At 37.9% G+C, this 23,067-nt stretch overlaps 1 protein-coding gene across 1 annotated transcript; it reads left to right on the top strand.

The window, feature by feature from the left end:
• Positions 1-647: 647 nt before the first annotated feature.
• Positions 648-22,085, top strand: SGPP1 (sphingosine-1-phosphate phosphatase 1). The gene is made up of 3 exons (XM_074908850.1): positions 648-1,560; positions 13,362-13,451; positions 15,702-22,085. The coding sequence occupies exons 1-3, from the start codon at positions 943-945 to the stop codon at positions 16,251-16,253; spliced, it is 1,260 nt and encodes a 419-aa protein (XP_074764951.1). The 5' UTR covers positions 648-942; the 3' UTR covers positions 16,254-22,085.
• Positions 22,086-23,067: the final 982 nt, after the last annotated feature.

The following is a 23,067-nucleotide window of genomic DNA, read 5'->3' as shown; positions in this document are numbered from 1 at the left end:
GTATACAGGACAGACCTTATCTGACTGCTTACTTATCCTGACTCTTAAATCCTTCTCAAAGTCATTACCTTCTCATGATATAGTCTTCTATTCTCCAGTTACAGCCTCCACACTTGGTTCTTAAGATAGACAGCTTTATATTTGGCTGGATTAAAATACACTAATTCTGAACAAGATGCTTCTACCAAACATTCTGATCAGTACCCTGTCCTCATCATTATTCAGGACTCCATTAATCCTGGAGATGAATTTTTTTTGCAGCAGGTTTAGATCTGCTTCCAGATCATTGCTTAAAATGTTGTACAACATAGGACCTATTACTAGAACATTTTCAGACACCATCTCTTTCAACTAAGTTTTCCTACAGACTTCCTCAAGATCTGGCAGCAAATTCCACTTGCATGATTTATTGGCACTGCATGCACCCGATGTGTGAGAATATCATGCAGCGCTACATCTGAGTCACGTACCTCTTCAAAACAGTATTAATAGCTATTTTTACTAAAACACTGTGTAGACTTCTTAGAATCATAGAATGGGTTGGCGGCGGGGTCCCGGGGCGTGCGGGCAGGCTGTGCGCAGGCGCGGCGGGGCGGTGACGGCAGCGGGAGGTGGCGGGCGGGCGCGCGCGCGCGTGAGAGCGCGAGGGAGCGAGCGGAGCGGCGCGGGCAGCCCGGCCGAGCCCAGCCGAGCCCGGCCGAGCCAGGAGCGGCGCTGGCCGCGGCCCGAGCCGGGGCAGCCGGGCGGTGTCCGTCGCTCTACGACGCCTCGCCCTCGAGCGGGTTTCTCCTGAGGGAACGGTTCTCCTCCCCTCGCCGCGGCGCGCTCCGGAGCCCTTCCGCCGCCCCTCAGGCGAAGCCCCCTCAGCTCCCCGCCCGTCGGCGCGGGCAGCGCCTCGCCGCCCCTGAGCCCGCCCGCCGCGGGCGGCCTTGTCCCGCCGCCATGGCTCTCTGCCGGCGCCTGGCCCGGCTGGCCGCCCACCTGCAGGACCCGCGGAAAGTGGCCGCCTTCCAGCGGCTCTGCGGGGTGGAGGGGCCTTCGGGCTGGGCCGACGCGGAGGAGCGGGCCGGCGGCCGGGAGCCGGTGGTTAACGGCGGCCCCCCGGCCGCGGAGCGAGCGGGAGGTCAGGGGCATCCCGCCGGGAACGGGACCGTGCCCGGCGGGGCTGGCCCCCCGCAGCGGTGGAGGAGGAGGCCGCGCCGCAACTCCCTCACGGAGGAGGACGGCAGCCAGGAGTTCTCCACCCGCAGCCACTTCCTCTACTATCTCTTCAGCCTGGGCACGGAGCTGGGCAACGAGCTCTTCTACATCCTCTTCTTCCCCTTTTGCATCTGGAACTTGGACGCCTGGCTGGGCCGGAGGCTTATCATCATCTGGGTGTGGGTGATGTACCTGGGGCAGTGCACCAAGGATGTCATCCGCTGGCCGCGGCCTGCCTCCCCGCCCGTGGTGAAGCTGGAAGTCTTCTACAACTCCGAGTACAGCATGCCCTCCACCCACGCCATGTCGGGCACCGCCATCCCCCTGGCGCTCCTGCTGCTCAGCTACGGCCGCTGGCAGGTAATGCTCACTTCACTGTCCTTCTCCATGTGTTTTCAGCCCCGGGGCATAAGGATGTGACAGACGAGATTTCTTTTGGGAGGGAAGGTGGCTGAGTTTGTTTGGGAAAATGTGGAATTCGTGCCTTTTTCCCTCGGCGCAACACCCACCCTCCAACCACCCTTTTCCTTTTAATTTTTCTATGATCTAAGCGAGTGCTTCGGTAACAAGGGCAGTTCTAATAATTTTGCCTTCTGAATGGAAGTTTTGAAGACTTCATGAATGGTTAGCTCCGTATGCATTAAAAGTCTGCTGTGTTAACAATCTTAATTTTCTTCCTGTGAGGTTTTTTTCAATTTATTTCTTGTAGGGTGAGTGCTTTGCACAAAGTTTGGATAGGCGTCTGATATTTTTACAGGCGTTTGGTTTTACTGACAGGTTTTGGTGCAGAGCCAGGGACTAAAGGGCTTTTTGTTGATCCTTCTTTGCTTTTAGTCACTCTGTAGCTTGAGTCAGTCTGTAGCTTTAGCCTTTTCTTTAACGCTGCCTTTTAGTTTCATTACCCGTAAATTGGAAATGGTTCATTGCCCGTAAACTGGAAATGGTCAGAATTTGTTTTGAGGAGTACAGGTACTTTCAGATGGATTTACAACTATTAACGTGCTAATAATTAGCAGGAACTGATAACCTATGATCTTTTCAGCACCTTAATTCAGCAAAATCTTTAAATCTGCCTGTTGCACTTTTGGTCAGTAGATTAACTTAAAATAACACTGATCATCTGGTTTATGCAAGCTGTAGCTTGTGGTTCGATGCCTGCTGTTAGCAGTTTGGGCATCAGTAGGAACTCCAAAGAAAGCACAACACGTATTGAGCTCTCTAAATCACTGCACCACTTTCAGTAGTAAATGAGTAATTGCTTTCCCAGGCAAGAAATGTTCAGTGTAGGGTTTTGAGGGCTGTGTGTGTAATGTTTAAGAAGTTATGCAATAAGTCTGCTCTTAAGTCGTTAATGTTTACAAATTCTTATTGTGATACCTGCCTTTTTAAGTCAGATGTATGTCAGATGTATGTCATCTCGATAGAGAGAACTCTCTTTTTAAGTATTATACAGGGGCTGAGCTCTTGTTTTCCCAGTTCCTGTTAACAATCCCCAGTTGCTTGCTGTCACAGTGTGACACTTTGTGGTTCTATCTGAGCATGTAGAACGGGTGGATGCCTGAAAGGAAAGATAGTTGAAGGTTAGAGATTGTATTTGGCCTCTCTAACCAAAGTTTATGTATCTACTTCCACAAGGTGATAGAACGTCTCCAAAAGAAAGCTATTAGGGATTCATATTCTTTGCTAGAAAAATGTGAAGTATCACTGCTAGAGTTGTGCAGGCATCGAATAATGCCATGTTTTGTGGGTATTTGAACTAAATATTTGGAGTTCTGTCACTGAGATGCTTAATCTTAGAAGTTTTTTTTAAATGACCGACTAAAACCTAAATATTTGATTATTACTTGTTAGATATGTAGGTCTGATGTCAACTGGAAGAATGAACTGGATTTCTGTTTCTTTGCATGTGGGGAAACCTCGTTTAGTAGTATCAGTCAGTTAGCTCAGCACAGGCTGATGTCACGTGTTCGAAGGAGAACCTGGCTTGATTGCTTTTATAGAACCAGCAAACTGACAATGTGTGAAATGGTATTTTTGCCAGTGAACCAAGTTCGATCTTAGGTTTGCCAACTCTGCAACTGTGGTCTGTGAAGTACTGTGCTAGTTGACTAAACATATTTATAATGAATGCATGTTAAGAAATCATATCCATTCAGCCTTGTTATTATTAATTTAGAACCATGCTTAAGAAGTGAGGAAGCAAAGTGATCTTAATTTTAACTTTTTTCCTATGAAATGCGTATGAATAACAGACCTCTCTGAAACCAACTTGTACCATTTCAAAATGTTATTTTTTTAAAAAAAATACCCCTTCTAATTTTTAAATTGCTTCTAAATATTAAGCAAAAGTTCACCTATGGCCTATTGAGTATATTTTGATTCCCTTCTAAAGAGAGTTAAGCTTTCATCTAATGCTTCTGATGTTCTCCATATTTTACTTGTATTGAAAGAGAGTAGAATCTATATAACAACTTTTTGTCATGCTTTTTTGGGAGTAGATGGGAGTTAAGAAAGACCAACCTCAGAACTTCTTGGAAAGCTATTAATGATAAAGGATAAATTAGTAATAACTCTGATTTTTATTAAATTATACATATTTATCAATAAATACAGATTGTTAGATTTAAACTTGTTGGCAAACGTTGGGGTACAGTCTGTCTTCTAATCATGATGAGTCCACATCTTAGGACTGTTTGTTCAGAAAAATCATAGTGGAGCAAGACTGAGTGTGAATTTAAGCAGCTCCAGCTATAACGCTCTGCAGGGACTTTTAGTCTGGAATACACGTAACTTTAATTGAGTTTGTCACTTTGAAGTTTATGCTAAACCCAAGAAAGCCACTCTTGCTCTAAAAAAGTTTATTCCAGTGAGAAGGGAATCACCTTCCTGTATAGCTTATTTGGAGTTTGCTTTGGTTGGGCTATGACTTCCTAACATTGTGTAATAATTCTTTTCTATCACACAAAGACAATCTTTGAGTCTTTCTATTCAACAACATAGAGAACGGGGCAAATCTGCTCTTACTTTTCTAGGTATGGCTCAAATTGTCCATTTAAAACCAGTATTTTATTCCAATAGGTTTTCTCTTAACCTGTTGAATTATGTTTGTGTTTCCTAGGTTTCAAAGCCTATCTGTACTCCTATTACAGTTATTTTCCTTTCACATAGTATTCAAAAGGATTTTTTACTATACACAGTAAAACAAAAATATTTGGTTATAAATGCAATTGTTCAAGTATTTTCAGAGATGATGTATTTCAGAGATGGCTGTGACAAATTTTCCAAGTTAGAGACTTTGGGCATAGAGAATATTCAATGAAGTCAACCTCCAGACAGAAACAAATTATATGTTAAGATGATTTTCATAATAGTTGACTATTCTGTCCATTGTGAAATATAGTTTTTCAGTTTCTCCTTGTATTATGAGAGCTCGCCTGAAACTTTGGATTCCACTTGCATAATCTTTATGTATTTATTTAATATTGTTAAATTTCAGTAGGGAAAAACACTTCTTTCAATGACACTTCAGTAACCTTGAAATACAAAGCTCGTTCCAAAGACTCATAAGAATTTAGGAGTGTTACAGATGTTGATATTTTTCTTTCTGTCTTTGGAGCTCTGATACCCTGAAAGAGGAGGACAAACACTTCAAAGACAGTGAGTTTATAGATCTTAATGGGATGTAGGAAAAAGTATCCTTTATCGCACTAGGGAAAACCTGCTTTCTTTGAAATATTTACAGCTTGAGCTGGGCTGGCTTACATTGTATCCTGAACAGGAAGGAAGAGATAGTGTGAACTGCTGATTATCTACAAAATCTCCAAAAGCCTAGGACTGAGACTACAGGGAAAAAGTTGTCTTTGTATTTTATTTGATTACTTTAAAGTGCTGATTTCAAATAGATATCAATACATACGTTATTAAAAATGATGCTTGAGTTAGGATGGTACCTGAATCTGTTGTAATCTGACTGGTTTATTTTAAGGAAGGGAAAAAAAAATCGGGGAGACAGAAAATACACTTTTCTCCCAGAGTTCCTCCAGGATGCAGCCTGGCTCTCGGAGTAGTTGTCTGATTAGGAAGTGATGGGTTGTCACTGCTTCCTCAGCTCTGCATAAAGAGCTCAGTCAGGAGCTGCTGACTCTCACTGTCAGACATTGAACAAACTTCCAATAAGCTGATTCTTAGCAGGAGTCCAGAGCCTTGATTGATGAGTAGCTGGTTTCTGTAGCTACATTAACCAATGTTGTTTGAATGAGTTTATCTTCTGGAGCAGGTTAGGTCACTAAATATAAGAGCAATGTCCTCCCTGTGTACTTGTCTGCCAATGTTTTATATGCAAATCCGTTCATCAGCGACTGTCTGACCACAACACTGAGGCTAATGGTGACCTTAATAAGCACTACTGCTAAACCCACAGTGAAGTGCATCTATTCTGTAATGGTTTCTTTGAATGACACACCTGGAAGGGTTTTTTTCAGTTTTCATTTACTTAGTGCTTTACTGACTCTCCACAGTACCAGTTGTGTAAGAATGTCATGTGGTACCATGTCAAACACCCTTCCAGAAACCTTTCATCTGCACCATTACTTTTATCAACGAAAGCTGATGAATCTAACCAAATGAGATGGGTTTGAGAGGATCTGTATTGGGATTTCAGAGATCTGCATCGTTCTGTGATTCTGATTGACCACCACTAAATACTACCTCTAGAATTGTCTGCCTGTTCTTTCATTTCAAAAGGCTAACCTCTCTCAGATCCCCACTGGGAATGGGGAATAATTGGTTATCTGTGTTGGGTGAATAGTCCAATCATGACACTGCTATAGTGAGAATTTTACAGAAAGTGGGCAAATTTAGTTTTAAGTGTCTGTTGTTGTTGAAAGGGTTGCATTATCAGCAGGATTGATGTAATGATAAAACTGGAAGCTACATGTAGGAGGCCATCTTATATACAAAGTCTGTGTATAAGAGCAAGTACAAACTCCTGTCAGAAAAAGATGCTTCATCTCTTGGAGAAGCCCAAGTGGATTTTGGCTGAAATACTAAAATCTTGTGAAGAAACTTAGGCAGAGATACATGCTTATCTAATTGGTTTTCTTACATGTGTTTCTTAAAATAAACAATCGAACAAAAAATCTTCTGACATAGGAAGCATAGCTAAAGGGGTGATAAAACCCAGAATTGCTCACACAATGAAGAGCTCTTGAGAAAGATGGGAATTTGGAAGGTCAGCACTGGCTTTGTCTTGTGTATTTGAGTTGTAAGGTCATCTTTTGTGGGCTGTAATAATGCCTGTAATTTATTTGTAAAGGAAGCTGGAAAAAGTTATGTAACCTGTTTGATTCAGGTGCTCTTAAAAGTTTGAAAAAAGCATAGACAGTTCTTACAAATCCCATTGGGGAATCTCTGCTAGAGGAATGCAACAGCCTGTTCTATTAAACTGTGTTGATTGGCACTAAATGTATTTTTCAGTTCTGCATAAGCAAATTTTTAATTAACATACAGGATCTTGGGGGGGGGGGGCAGGGGGAGATATGTAAAAACAAGTGCTGTAAGATTATATGCAGAGTTTTGGTGAAGAAAGGATCAAAGAAAATAGTTCTCAAGCAATTTTGTTTTAGTGGACTGTACACATGTAAATCACTCCTAGTACTTTCAAATAGGGTGTGTTGATTAAACCTGAGAAACTTCAGTTTGCAGAAAAACTGTGTTAGGGCGTAACAGCAAGCTGTAGGTGATATTTGCTGGGTATGTTCAGGAAGGGATTGTTTTGGTAATAACTGCAAGGTAAACAAGTAACAGGCTCTAATTCCTGTTATAAGCCTTTAATTTCTTTTCAGGTGATTTGTAGCAGAAAATGAAACCTTTTAACTCCCTGCAGGGTTGACACTGAAGTCTTTATCTTGGAATTCAAAGAAGAGGTTCTTATAGTGACATGTAGCACTCCCAGATTTTTATGCTTTTTTATGTTAATTCTGGTCAGTGGAAGAAATAAGGAAATAATTGATAAATGTAGCTTAACCAGTGTTATTTACCCCTTAGCATCTTTTGAGAAGGCTTTTTTTGGTCCATTTTTCCTAAAGTGACTCATAAGTGGTCTTTTATTTTTAACTATCCTCTTCTCACTTTTCTGCTCCCTCCAGAAAATCATTTATATGCTGTGCTGTTTGTGTTCATCTGGCCAACTGATATCTCATTCATTCATGTAAACATTTTTTATAGCTTTTCATATGACTATTGCTAATACATAGCCCAGATGTCTTATTAAAAGCATGTTGCTGCAAGTGCTGCTTGGATTTTTTCAGTGAACTCTGGCCCAGAACGGTTGTCCAAACTCAAGCTGAATTTCTAAGCTAGCATATAATTAAAAAAAGATCATTGGGTAATAATACTGTAGAACTCTGAAAATGTTGGAAAATTAGTTTGGAACCTTTGTGAATGCTGGAAACTTCTCCAGTGTAGAATGTGCTTTTTAAAAGTAGAGAAATGAGCATGTAGAGTGTGTTTTAAGAATGTTCCATTATGAAAGAAGGAATTTTCTGACCTAGGTCAAAGCTTTTAGGACAGATTGTTTCCTTATGAGCATTTTTAAACAATGGTTATGTTATTAAGACTTGGCAAAAAGTCAGATTTAGGGGAGGGAGGAGGATAGGCACTTGAGGGAAACATTTTCTATGTGATCCCATCAGAAGTTTGCAAGCCCTTCTTGGAGGATGTAATCGAATAAAAAGGGATTTTTCCATTGAAAACAGTGCATAAAATTCTCAAATACTTACTGGGAGTAGTTTCACTGCTGCTTTCCAGATATGACCAATTTAATTCAGTTTGATTAAAACAAGATTCTGGATATGGGAACAAAATTGAGGACTGAGAGAATATGAGCGGTGTGCTCATTCAGCTTTGTTCCTAGCTTTTAAACTTGATTTCTTAAGTTAACATATTAGTTAACTTTTTTTTTTTTTTTTTTTTAAATAACATGCTTGGTCATCTGTCTCTTAGTTATATACATTAAGACTGGGACACATCATAATGGGTATGCCTTCAAAGAAGCACATCCATTCAAACCTTTAAAAGCCAGAATGTCAGCAAAGGTATCTTTTTCAATCTCTGTTGCGTTTGCCTATCTCCAATCTCTGCCTTGCTGTCAGTTCCATCTGCCTTCACATACATGTGCTTATGCATATTATCAAAGTTTTATTCTGGCCTTTGGAAAAATATTTATGCAAGCTGGATATCAGTGATTTGATCTAATAGGGAATGTGGGGTACTTAAGGAGAAAAATGCCAGGTTAACGTTGAGGTTTGAGTCAACGTGGTTTTTGAAGTTCAGACTTAATATTATGTGTCTCTTTATTTTTGTATAAGGTTAAGATCTTCAAACCACAAGTTTGTTTTTTAAATTAGAAAAAAGCAATATGCAGTTCAGTACTCCTCATACTCAAAATTGCTGAGATGACGTGGTAGCTATGGAGGCATAACGAGTTTTTGAGGACATACATGCTATGGTCTTAATTGAGGGCATGCAGGCAGAGTTTGAGATGTTTGTGTCTAAAATGAGTTGTTCCTGAATATCTGGCTCTAAGTGGCTCTGAGTACAGTCAGGAATGAAGATATGTCAATTCTGTTATCAGAAAGAACAAACTGAGAGAATGAAACCTGGGTTTTATGTCTATCTCTGCCAGCTGTGATCTCTGACAACCTTTCGGACTCATCTGAAAGGAGATATGATACAAGTCTGCCTTCTGATGCTTTAATGAGTAAGAATAGCGGTGAATTGGGGAAGAGGGTGGATGTGAGCTTGTGATCTTTTGTCCTTTGTGCCACTGTAGGTCTGATTTGGCATGCAAGGAGCCATGGGGCTAAGATTGCTGTCATTCAGCAGTCTTGCTTTAGTATCTTTAAGTACAGACTGTGTGTCTATATACAACTATACAGAAAAGATCTAAAAGTTTATAACTCAGAGGTAATTGATGACTGTTACTTTTCAAATTTATGAATTGTATTTTCCAAAATGAGACCCAAGCAAACAAAGAAAAAAATGAGTGCTTATGGCTTGCTTCCATGAACACTTCAGATTAGTTTATATTAAAGCTTTCACGCTAATCTTTCATAAAACGCGCCTATTTTAAGTAGAAAACATAGTAAAAACTGGTGTTTTTTTTCTTTGAAGATTCATTTGCGATTGGGAGAAAAGCTTTTGTGAAATGCACTGTTTATTGTAAAGCAGGGCAGATAAATATTAATACTCTTAAGGCACTACACTAAGAGAAGATGTTTGGTATTTGGGGTGATTTCGTATGAATAAGCAGTGAGAGGTTCCAGATACACAAACATGGTATACCCAGTGTATATATGCAAGATACATACAGGCAGTCATTTTCTAGATGAAATAACATTTAGAAAATGCTTGCTGGTACCTCAGTATTGCATTATTTTCAGACAACAATTTGGAAGTGTATTTATGGCATCAGCTTTTTTATAAGGATCAAGGTGATATCCCCTGTTATGACTTGGCATGCTGCTGAGCAGGCTTCTTGCTGAACTAAAAGGTGTGTGGGAGTGTTAATATTCTCCTTTAGTCACCTTGTACACTTATCCCTACATGTGAGGACAAAATAGGCAGTTGCCTTACCACCTCAAGGCAGATTTTAAGCAGGTGCTACCAGTTTGGTGTTGTAGGAATTCTTGAACCCAGTGGCTGCTTTTAAAAGCTATAAGTGAAAACAAGGAGGAGGCAGGGTATTGTGCTTTATTTGTGTTGAAGTAGGGGGGAGGTTCTGCTTGATTTTAGCTAGTGTCTAAGGAAGCCAGTGAACTGTGGAGCCACGGAGGGTATATACAGCTTTATGATGCTCTGCAGGTGGGTACTGGCCTTGTGGGAAGAAAATCAGATCAGTTATGTGGGCAGTGCAGGGAGGTGTGGATATAACATTGGAAGAAACCAGGACAGATGAAGGTTAAAACCTTCTTTAGATCAAATTTTATTTCTGTACTTAATACATAAAGATGTCTTTATCTAAACAGATAATTGTTTTACTGACTGATAACTGAGCTCCAAAAATAAATTGACAGTTGCCCAAATATGCTGGTTACATAGTGGGAGCATAGAGGAGAATGCTTGGTGTGGGAACTAATCACAACAATCAATTTAACTGTTGTATTGTAGAATAATATTCCAGAGGAAATTAGAATAATTGTTTCAATCTTCTTGTTTTTTATAGTGGACTGGATATAGTGCAGCTAGGTATACTGCAGTGAATAAGCTCTCTTGGGTGGAAAGAAACTGGGTTTAGGACTTCTGTGATGATTATTGTCATACATTAAGAATATCATAAATCAGCATGTGCCTAATACTGCAGACACATTTGTGAACAGGTCATGCTGAAACTGTTTCAGTAAGAATAATTTGTCTGGATTTAAGTTAAAAATTCTTAATTACTTTAAGAATATATGAATGGGGGTTAAATGTATAATTGGCTTTTTGTTGGGAACACAATAGGGAAGTGTTTAAGCTCTGGGATACAGATGCTTTGCTACAGAGGAACTAAACTAGCCAGTGTTTTAGATGTTTTAAAGGGTATTTATTCTCAATACAATTAAAAACAGAATTAGAGTGAGATATGTCAGAACCAAATATTCTTTCCAAAATTTTCTTCAAAGTCGGAGTTTCTGACAGTTTCTTCCTTCTTCAAACACGCTTCCCTTCAAAGTCCATAACTGAGAGCAAGCATTCTTTTCATTCTTAGACTTTATCCTACTCTTCATGCTGTTTACTACAACCAGCCCAGGACTCTTAAAATAAGAAATCTCACCTCCTTTTCCTTCATACACCTTGTTCTTTGGGTCTGGCTGTTTATTTGCTCTAACCTCCTCCACAATCCCAATTTTTTACCCACAGTATCATTAGGTGCTTGAGCCTGGCACTTCGTTGGTCTTCCTGCTAAAGCTCCAGCTGCTGTTCCCGTCAGGTATTTCAGAAATGCACGAAGAGTCTTTAATAAAGAGAAGCCTTACCCCTAATTGAAGCCGTAAGCACAAAAGGTGTGTGCCAGGAAACAAGAATGGATGTATGGTATCAAGTGATGGGCAAAACCATTTCAAACTTTTGACAGATGCATGAACACATGCAAGCTCATTCTACTACCAAATAATTGTGATATTATTACATTTTTTAGCCAAGAGGTTTGTGTTGCTTCAGGAGGTAGTAAGTCTTCTCTTGCTAGTCTCTGACAAACAAGAAGTCTGTCTTCCTAGGCTTTCATGTGTAAAGAGCTGCTAGAAGCTCCTCTTCAGAGGATATAGAGGATACCTGTCCCTCTATATACAGCATTCCTGCTTTGGGAGTCCTCTGCGGGGAGAGTGGAGCAGCACTGTGCAGGGACGTTGTGTGGCTTGGGTGTGTTCTGGTGCAGGCGACGTTACTCCTACCCGGAGAGCAATGGAAGTGGTGGTAGAGGCGTAATGGGGGTGAGTGGTGAGGCTACATTTGTATTCTTGCCATGCAGGACAGGGTACACGGATTTCTGTAACAATGTCAGCATCTGATAACTCTGCAGTCGTGCCTGGAGTGTGGCCTAGTTACTGGTGTCTTGCCCATTATTAGTGTAATTCTGAAAGGCAGGAAACTGAATTTGTTTCTTCATCGTTTCAGTTAGAAATGAATCACTAAGTACACAGTATTGTTTAGGTACACTTTGTAGCTGAATGTAGTAGATACAAAGACAAATGTTAAACTAGATGTAGCACAACTGTGAGCTGGGCACTGAGAATTGATTTTAGTATGAAATCTGTTTCTTATGTGAAATGTAAGCATCCTGATTTTCTGTTTGAGAAAAAGTCTTTAGGTTTGTCATGTTAACATGGTCCTGGAGCTGAGAATTCAAAGAATGTTGGAGTAATGTGAAAGATTGATAATTTGCTCTCAAACCTTCCACTGAAGGACCAATTTTGAAGCTTATCAATCTGTTAAGCGGCCTTCACAGAGGACTACAACTTTCTCCAATAAGATTAAAGATACTTTCTCTAATTTATTGGATATTCCACCCTTCAGGCTGCCTGTAAAAGGAGCAAGGGAAAGGGCAAGACAACTTGTCTAACTGCCTGTAATTCTTAGTTTTTATTCTGAAGTTTGAAACATCTGGACTGCCTGTTTATATTGAAAGTGTTTATCGTTGCTTTCATGTAGGAAGTGAAGCAATTTTGGAAACATGCCATTTTATCTTGTGACTGCTTCTTTTATAGAACTAATAATTATTTTTAATGCTGAAAAAGGGAAGCTGTATCCTATCTTGCACAGCATTTTGCAATATGGTAGTGGGGAAAGTGTTTCTTAATGTGCTTTAGGATGTGAATTGGCATACTTTTATCCAAAACTTAAGAAGGTTAAAATAGCAAGTTTTTACACATGCTGATGTATGTTTATTAAAACAAAGTATTTTTTTTGTTCCTCGTAAATGGTCCTTATTAATTAAAAAGTCTATCAGAACATGGAAATAATTGGTAATAATTTTTTTTAATAAACATGGAATGTAGGAGGAAATTTACATGGGTTTATAGAGAACAGGAAAGTTTACTATTCTAGGAGTTTCATACTGAAGGTCAGAGATTGAGTCAAGGATTGCAGAAATTCTAAAACAGTGTGTAAGGGATTGAATTTATTTGTAAATTATTGAGTTCTTCCTTTTCAGGAGAAAGGTGAAGCTACTAGATTCTGCCTGGGTAACTGTTAACAGTACTAGTAGTATATTACGTAACTGCTTCACCCAGTGTGAAACTGTTCCACAGTTATAACACAAGGCTTGTCTCTGCCCATATTGCCAATTTAGGATATCATAACGTGACAAGAGTAACTGCTACAAAGATCTATTAACTTCTTACCACTTTGAAAAGATATGACCAACACCCTGAAATTCATATATCCTGAATGCAAAGGAAGAGGACAAGGAAAAAGTTGAAAAAGCTTGACCTAATAATGTTTTAACTTTATGAAAAGTGGACTGACTTGAGGTGGTCTAATAGGCTTGTGTAGGCTAGGGCAAGGAAAAAGCTAATCATAAGTTGCATTAATTGGAAATAATTATAGAATTATTATAGAGTGATTTTTTTTTTCATTTCTTTTTTCAAATTCTAATACAATCTCTCATTTTTTTTCCCTACCAGTATCCCCTTATGTTTGGACTGATCCTTGCATTCTGCTGGTGTTCTTTGGTTTGCTGTAGTCGAATTTACATGGGAATGCATTCAATTTTGGTAAGAAAATAATCCTACTAAACTTATTTCAATGTTGTTCTGATTTCATAAACTTCCATGACACTTAAGTTTTTTACAGTGCAGTAGGTGTATATACATTTTTTTTTTTAACGTCCTACCATATAGGAACACAATACTTACATTTCTTCAGTAGAGAAATTAAGACAATAGCTAAAAGTAGACGTTGAACTTCTGTTCATTTTCACTAAACGCAATTTTTAATAAATGTAGTCCACAGTTGAAGCTTAGCTGATGTTTAATAGAGGTTTCAGTGCAGAAATGGATAACCACACTAAAGCATAGTTTAAGCTTTCCTCTACAGAGTAGAAATAATTTTGCAGGATGAGAAAGTGGCTGTTAATGTCCACTTATGTCAGCTACTCAAAGCATGTGCATTTCAGTGCCATGCTAATTCTAGGGTTTCACTTACCAAAGTTTCTAAAAGCAAATAATAAAGTTGTCATCTTTGAAAAACAGACCTATTTATTAAAAAGGATTAAAAAAACCCCCCACAGATGTGTGTAATATAAAAAGGGGAAAACAAGGTATTACAAAATGGTAATTGGAATGTAAGACCACTAATAAGGGTGGTTAAAGAGGTTTTTGAGCATCACGTGCTGGCAGGAGAAAAGCGAACAGACAGGAAGCAGTAGGCCTGGTAGTGAGTTGTAAAGCTCTGGTAGATGAACACAGTGTAAAAGGAGCTCAGAAAAACTGAACGACACATTTTGCATTAGTGATTAGGAGGCTTCCAAAGTCAGAACCACTTGTGTGGAGGACAATGGGCTGAACTGATATTTCAGCTGGTAATGTCAGCTGACAGATAATGTCTTGGAACAAAGTCATGCAACAAATAGTGATGCATCATGTAGACTCGGTTATTTAGCAGTTTTATATCTGAATCCTCAGTAGTGTTTGAGTGAATACAATTAACCACGTGTTGCCTGCAATATAGATCAACCATTGTGACAAAGTTTGGGGTGGGGGGTGTAGGGTGGCAAATGTGTAGAAAGTTGTGGTTGCTTCTGAAATTAGCAAGTCTGACTTTCATATCAGTCAGTCTTATTTGAGCTTTCACCAAGCATTCAATTAGTGCATAAAAATGATTAATTGAAGATGGAGCAATACAAATACTGCTGACAAAAGTCCCAGCTCCTGGCTCGTATGGAGGAGTTGATAAGCATATGAATGAAGCTGATCTGGTTTCTAGTGCTTAGATTTCTAAAAACCTTTCGACAAATTCCTCCATAACAACTAAAGGTGACAAAAGTTGCAGGTAATACTGTGCAACTAGTGATTAATCAACAGTAACTGAAATTTAATGTCACATTAAAAAATAGAGTAACCTTTTAATTAAGAGATTTTAAAACAATAATAAAACTGAAAATCAAATATGAAGGCACAGAAGTTAGGTTTTATTCTCCTTTAGCAGTTGGAAACAGTTCTCCATTCTTGCCGTATTGTTAATTCTGGAGTGGAAAGTCTAAGCTGCTCTAATGCCTAGCTGCAGTGGGCCTCGCCTGCCTTGCCAGCTGTTGCTGCCAGCCTGCCTGTGTGTTGGCACCCAGGCACTTAGATCCAGCATTGAGCTGTTCCAGCAAACTTAAGTTGGCAGAACTTATTTAGCTGGGTTAGCTTTGTGCTGACTGTAGGTTGGAATGCCCCGGTACTGGACAAGGACCATTGGAGCCAGCAGATAGAATCATAGAAGAGTTACAGAATGGTTTAGGTTGGAAGGGACCTTTAAAGGTCATCTAGTCCAACCCCCCAGCAGTGAGCAGGGACATCTTCAACTAGATCAGGCTGCTCGGAGTCCTGTCTAACCTGACCTTGAAAGTTTCTGGGGATGGGCCATCTATCACCTCTCTGGGCAACTTTTTTCAGTGTTTCACCACTCTTATGGTAAAAATTTTTTTCCTTATCTAGTCTGAATCTACCTTCTTTCAGTTTAAAACCATTGTCCCTTGTCGCTTCGCTTACAGGCCCTACTAAAAAGTCTGTAGATCTACAGTTTTGATCATGGAGCATTTGATCTGATCATTATGCAGGTGTCCTATTAATAGGTGAACAAATGCAATTTCTTACCTTTAACATGAAGAAGATTTAATCTCGTATGGTAAATGGGAAAAGATGAGAATCCACATGTTGCTTTTAGCAACAGAGCAACTAGGCTTGTCTTCCTGCTGATGTAACAATTATTTTTTTTAATAATTTTTACACTGAAACCATATTTTTCTCTCTCTTCAACAGGATGTTATTGCTGGATTTCTGTATGCTATTCTTATATTGGTTGTCTTCCATCCAGTTGTGGACCTGATTGATAACTTCAACTTAACTTACAAATATGCACCCTTAATTATCATCAGTCTCCATTTAGCCCTGGGCATCTTCTCTTTTACTCTAGACACCTGGAGCACATCACGAGGAGATACAGCTCAGATACTGGGCTGCGGTGCTGGAGTAGCCTGTGGCTCTCACGTTAACTACATAATGGGTCTAAAGTTAGATCCTCCTCCCGAGACCTTACCTTTATCTCTTTCTTCTCTCACTGTGACTGTGTTTGGAAAAGCCATATTGCGGTTGTTGATTGGTGTAATAGTTCTATTGTTAACAAAAGTAGCGATGAAAAAAGCCACTATTCCACTGGCATGTAAAATATTTCGCATACCGCATGATGATGTACGGAAAGCAAGACAACGCATGGAAGTTGAGCTTCCCTATCGCTATATTACGTATGGAATGGTTGGGTTCTCCCTCATGTTTATTGTTCCTTGCCTCTTCCATTTTATTGGTCTGTCTTGATGCAGTTTTATCACTTTAAATAGGGAGAACAGAGCTAGTTGCTTTTTGAAGAGGTGCACTAGTTTGCTAAGGAAAAGCCAGCGAGCTTGGCTTTAGCAGGGTCTTTAACAGCAGTGCATAGCAGTCAAAGCATTTAAAGAACTTTGCACGTCTTTGGGTATGGTGTGGGGCCAGAAGTCAAATATCAGGCCATGAGAAGTGCTGAACTCTATAAATGCTATGTCTAGACTTAATTGCTGTTACAAAGTCTGTGTGTGTGTGTGATGCAATGAATGTACTTGGAATGTCTGTCACATTGTACCTGTATACATTGAGATTTTAACAGGTATGTCTGACAGCTAATCAGAAAGCTCCATTCATGATCTGTTTGCCATTTCATAGTAATTTATTCAAGTTGTTGGACCATAGACTGCTAAATTTGCTTTCCTCTATTCTTTCCAGAAGTCCTGCTTCAAGATGTTTCAGCTAATAGGCATTTTAACGGACCAAACTTGTAATGAGGTTGAATTTTTCTAAAAAAGAAACAGAAGCCTTTTTCTTTAGCCCCCTCTACAGAGCAAAATGTCTGAATTGGTTTTGGTAGATATCACTAACATATATGTGATTCAGGTACTGTATTTTATGGTTTAATAACTGTGCCTTTCTGTTGCTAAATTAAGAAATGCCATATATACTGTGACGTAAAAATGCCTAATTTTATTTAAAATCCTACATGATTAGGCAGACATTTTTAAATGTTGGATTGTCCACCTTACTGGCATGGTTCAAGTTAACCGGAATATTCAGTATAGCCTGATCAAAACTGCATAAATGAAATGACCCAAGAATCGTGTTCTTAAGTTCCAAATGTGTAAATGGACAATAATCCCTTTTGTAAGTATTTTTAATGTGTATTGTAAGTTACTGGAAGAGGATATATTTTTCTGGAGATTGTTTATACAGTGGACAAATATTCAAAATTAATTATCTAAATGTGTAAACAATAAAAACACCCCATTCTGGAAAGAAATGGGCCTCACTATTCCAAACTAATTTAGAAGGACCGTTGTTTTTAGATATTTGCTTAGAAAATATAATCCTTATTCTAGAAAAAAAATATGTATTTTTATGCATTAATGTACTGTATTTAAAGGTCATGAGCACTTTTACCCAATTTACCTATAGGAAAATATAATGATCAAATTAAATTTTTAATCATTCTGATAGGCAGATTGTGAGCGGTCAAAACAATATGGTCAATGCATAAACGGTTTGTGCATATGTAAATTTTACCAAATTATTATGCACTTTTAAGCTTTTCATGTTCCTTTTTCCAGTCACAAGTAGAATATGACTCTTCAACTGTAATTTCATGTGCCTCTTTTGTGTTTCATTTTGACTGTATTAATGCAATGCCCAATTTGTTCTTTGCATGTCAGGAACTGTTATATTGCAGCAAGAGCTGTCTTATTGTCTGGCCAGACATGAATTATTTAGTTCTGTATTGTACATTTCTTTAAGGGAAAACATAATTTGGTTTGGTTGGGAAGTACAGTGATTAGATAAAATACAAAGCTTACATTTTTTTGTAAACAACATTTGGAATTGGAAGGGTTTTTTGTATTGGAGATCATATCTCCAAACTGTTAATATGTAAATTCACAAAACGAACTTTGTATCCCTTTCCTCAGAGCAGTCAAAGTTACGGTTCGCTGGCATTAGATGGTGTGAAGAGCGGACTTTTCTGATGCATTTCTTCAGTGCATTCAGAATGCACCACGATGAATGTATTCAAACCGATGCATTCAGAACTGATAGCGTGTTAAACAACTTCTATAGTTGAAAAGACCTTACCTAGTAGAAAATGGTTAGCTTGTTTCAGTGCATATTTCCGGATTTGATTTTTCTATCTGTTCTTTTGCAGTTTAATGCTGAATGTGCAGTAAAAGGTAAATTGGTTTCCGAGGTTTTGAGGGGAGGGATTTCCCACTGGTTTGGCTTTGCACACTAAGACAGTGATTAAATAGCTGGGGGGAATGTACACAAAATGCCTTATGCTTAAAACCCTGAGCAAGTGGTGTAGTTCCAATTATAGTAAATTAGTCTGAGGACCAGTGAAAATTAGGATAACTTTCTCTGAAATTTAGGGCATATTCTCCTGAAATAGCTTTACAGTTTGTAGCAAAAAAATGTTTAAATTTTAGCACAGAAGTGAGCAAAACTAATTTTTAAGCTACATATTTGGCTTCTAGGAACTTCAAGTTTACAGCACAAGAGTGTTCTTAAAGCTGTCTTTTCTAGCTGTGCTTGCTCTGTTTTACTATTAATGGAAAATAATAAAATCTACTGTGGAAGATACAGAATGGGTGAAAATATGCAGGTAGGGCTTTCAACAGTCTAAGGAAAATTGCACTGTAGCTTATTCTACTGTTACTCATAAATACGTATTTTATATTTTTATACATTGCATTGGGTAATTTCAAAATGTCATGTCCCATGTATCACATAGTCTAGCACACAGGAAATGTATATCGGAATGTTTATACAGCACCTTTACAACCCTGTCTCTAAGACTGCAACTACTTCACTGAAGTTTACGTGAAAAAAGTTTTACTATTCTATTTTCATGTTTTATAAGGGACTAGGCTCAAGAGGACAGTTTAGCACAAAATATCATGCAATATGAATATTGTTATAAAGAATCAGAAATGCAAAAATTTAAAAATCCAACTTAAATATTTGCATTTTACTATATTTTTGTTTAATAATAAGCCAAGATTCCTTCAAATCAGGCATAAGAAAAGAGCAGATAAAACTGGAGCACTTTCTTTGCCCATAGCTATTCCTAGAGCTGAACATGAAGAAATGTTTCTAGTATGAGCATCAGCTGGTACCAAATTATTTATAAATAAACTTAACATAGCTTTAAAAGGTAGGTAAATATCTTTTCAGAAGGATGATACACTTGAAACCTTTTGTGAAGTGGTACAAAAACGTGTTCATATGTCACTGCTAGTGAACTTCCTCAGTTCCAGGTTGTATAGTCCTAAAGAGAGAAATAATACTACATTACAGAAGCAGATATCAATACACATTTATTACAAAAAGCTACGAGTTAAATTTTTACTTAATTACCGTATGAAATAAAACCTGAAACTGCACTCGATGTGACTGTTAATTTGGCACAAAATTCTGTTTTCCAAGACACTGAAGAGACTTGAAATAGTCTTAGACTGCCTTGAATGTAGGAGCAGGATTTGTTATGACTTAATCAGAACTAACATATGCATTGCATCTTGGGTAAGTCCTAGTATCTATTATTTTGAAAAAAGTTTCATGTTTATAAAAAAGCTATTACTTGTGTTTCTGATACCATGAACAGGGATTGAAGTGTCTTTGTCCTGTGTGATCGCTTATGAAGCTCTTCAGTCTCTGATCACATTTGCCTTATTACCTTGCAAATTGGGAAGGGGAGGAAAGGGGAAGGTGGAGAAGTTATTTTAAGGTAAATTGGCAAACCAAAGGGAGTTGTATTTTGTTTATTTGGAAATTTTAAGCTTACATACAGCTTTTCTCCTGAAATAAAAAAGTGCATTTCTTTCAAAATGGCATCTCTAAATGTGATATATGGCTTTTGTTGGTGTTTTTGGTTTTTTGGGGGTTTTGTTTTTGTTTTTTTGTTTGTTTGTTTTTTTTTTTTTTTTTTACCAGAACAGTGTTAAATTGTCTGGATTTTAAGAGCTGTTATGTTTTCCTTTGCTACTATTTTTTATTACTGCTTTCAGTATTTTTTACTCCATTTCTTGCTTATTTCCCAGGGAGCCTGAACTTTTTGTAAGCAATTGCTACTGATGTGAAGATTGTAATTTTGAACTTGTAAATACTTAAGGGCTGTTAGTGGCTGTTAGCTGCTCAAATACGTAAAAACAAACCTTGCATGCTGTAAGTAAATACATCTGTTGTGCTAAAAGTTGTTTCTGTTTCAGTATTTGCTTTCTCAATACAAAATTGAGATTTTTATTTTTTACACACAATACACAAGAGATTGATTAGTTCAGTGGTCTGAAGGGGCATCGCTCCCTAACTCCTGTTGACTTTACTGGGAGCTCTGCATCTAGTTCCTTCCCATATTACACTGAGAATGAACCCTGAAGGTTGTATCCATGCTCTGACATGTGTACAGGCATCAGTGTGTGCAAAGGGACTTACCTTCTAAGGTATAAATGTAATATACTTGCTTTTGAGGTCTGAGAGATTGTTCTCTTTAAAATCATACTTAGACCAGTTTTCACGAGACTTTTAAAGGGCTTAATGTGGAAGCTGTTTCTTAGTAGTTGGAACTGGCTGCACATTTGCAACCCTTCATTGATGCTTTCCCCTCCATACCATAATTGTGCTGAATGACAAAATCCCAGAATAATGTCAGTAGATAAAATGATGACAAGAGAATTGATTTCTTGGGGTATTATGACTCAACTTTACTGTAATTATTTCTTGGGTGGTTTTGGGGTCTAATGTAGAACGTTTCTAGGTTATACAATTTATTTATCTGTTCTACAAGTGACTTTGAGGAAACTTTGACCTTTTTTGAGGGAGGAAGTCTCTTTGAATTTATGCAGAACTTTATTCTAGTGAAAAGCTTAAGTGGCCTTTCTGTTTCAGAAAAAAATATAGAAGCCTATTTTAAAATGTACTGTAAATACCATATTTGTCAAATTGATAGACTAGTTGGGATGCTAATATTGTTTTTCTTCCTGTAATACTTACTGAAACAAAGGAAAACAAAGCTTAATTTGGAAACCAAATGTGGTATTTTGTGACAGAGAGGATATAGCTCTTTAGGTGTTCTCTAAAAAGCAAATATCACACACTGGAGTTGAAGCAAATTTAACTGTGCATTAGAAAAATTTCTTTGCATTCCATTTTGCACCAGAAATAATTTATTTGCATGTTGATAAGAGTCCATTTAACAAAATGAAGCAAAGCAATATGTGTTTGCCATGTATAATTAGTAACTCTTCTTGTAGGATCAAAGAATAGAGAGTACACAGGAGAATACTACCTTAAAGGTATTGACCAGTAAATGTAAATAAAAAGTCCTATCAAGTTGAAGAATTTTATTAGTCACTAAACTTTGACTAAATTAGTCACTAAGTTTTTCCCACAACTTTATTTTTGTTAGAAAGTGTAATGAAAGACAAGGGTGATATTCCTGAAGTGGAAGTTAGAACTTAAGACAATTCTAGATGTCTAAAGTATCATAACTGAAAGAGATCAGTTCAGGAGCTAGTAACCTGAAAAGTAAGAGCAAAGTCTGAGGGGGATTTTATATTAAACTTAATGCACTTAAAAATTATGCCAAAATTTGGCCTATACTTGATTTATATGAAATCTGTAGTACAACATATAGAGATATAGATATAATATATTGTGTATTGGAGTTTAATTTTTTATGTATAGATTTTTTTTTTGTTACTGCATTTCCTGATAAAAGCAAGTGTTCATAAAATAGAAAACAGCTTTGTCTGTATAAGTTAAGGCTGTATGTTAGTAGTATTTTGGGAGCTAATGCAGTTCTAATCCCCAGTCTCTCAACCTCTTGGAGAACTTTATTTAAAAAAAAAGTACTTTTAAATGCAAGCCCTGAGTTAGTTAATATAATGGTTGCTGTATAATAGTGTACAACTGATGTTTTAAAAATTAATACATCGGAACTTTTTGTTATATTATTGTAATGATTTTGTACTCATTGTACACTTTCTGCAGTTGTCAACTAATATTTAAACTTATATTGACTGGTAACTGAAGTGTCTAACTTCATCTGCAATGAGTGAGTAATAAACTACTGTTGGATTCAAATGTGTTCTGTTGTTCTTTATTCTTGCCAGACTAAGGGACATGTGGTTGGACACATACCACAAGTGTAAAACACTGATCACAAGAAAACTTACATTCATATTATCATATAGCATATATATCATATTGTAATAACATTCATATTATTGTATAGCAATAATTGCCTTTTAAGGTGTGGGCTTTAGATGCAAAAGTTTAGGAAAAAGAATAAGGAAATACTGAAAGGAGGGGGGTGGGTGGGTGGGTGGGTGTCCACAGCCTTAAAATCTGGACTATTTAGTTTCATATACTAAATAAAACAAGGTTACTTTAATGAGATGGCTCAGTCAGAATCCTTGTAGAAAGCAATCACAGGAGTTTGTATCCTGTTTGGTCACCTCCCAGTAACTTCAGCTCACTTCTCAAATCTCTTTTGAAAATTGGCCAGCTGTGGGTATTATTTTTTCCCCATCAAACTATTGGATATTTACAGATTTTCATGGATTGCATATAGGCAGTATATTTGCATGAACTTTACTTCCTTAGTAAACCAAACTAATTGCAGAATACTATTAATTTCAAATGCTGTGAATTTTGTTTCACCATAGTCCCAAGATGTTTTGCTATGTAATATATAAGCATGAGAAAGTATTAGTTCATTTGGCTGTTTGTATTAAGTAGCCTTAAGTTATTTGGAGAAGTGCAGCAAAAAAATACTAGTTAGCATAACTCTTGCTTCCTCTCTTTCTGCAGTTGTGCAATGCCCAGCGAGGAAGTTTGAGCAGTTGAGTAATGTATCTGAACAGTATTGCGGGACACACTAGAAGAGGTGGGAACTGCCCTTTAAAAGGAAGCTGTTACGCTATTTCAAATCCATTTATTTGGCACTGTACATTGTCCTTGTTTTGCTAACTGGAAAGATTTATGTGGAGCTAGTGCAGAAGACTACTTTTTACATAAGGTAAGAACTTACACTTTTATGTTAAGCAAATCTCCTACA

This window comes from Athene noctua, chromosome 6 (assembly GCF_965140245.1).
Source record: "Athene noctua chromosome 6, bAthNoc1.hap1.1, whole genome shotgun sequence".
Lineage (NCBI taxonomy): Eukaryota > Metazoa > Chordata > Aves > Strigiformes > Strigidae > Athene > Athene noctua.
Note: the sequence above shows the minus strand (reverse complement) of the source record. Positions and strands in the feature narration are given on the sequence as shown.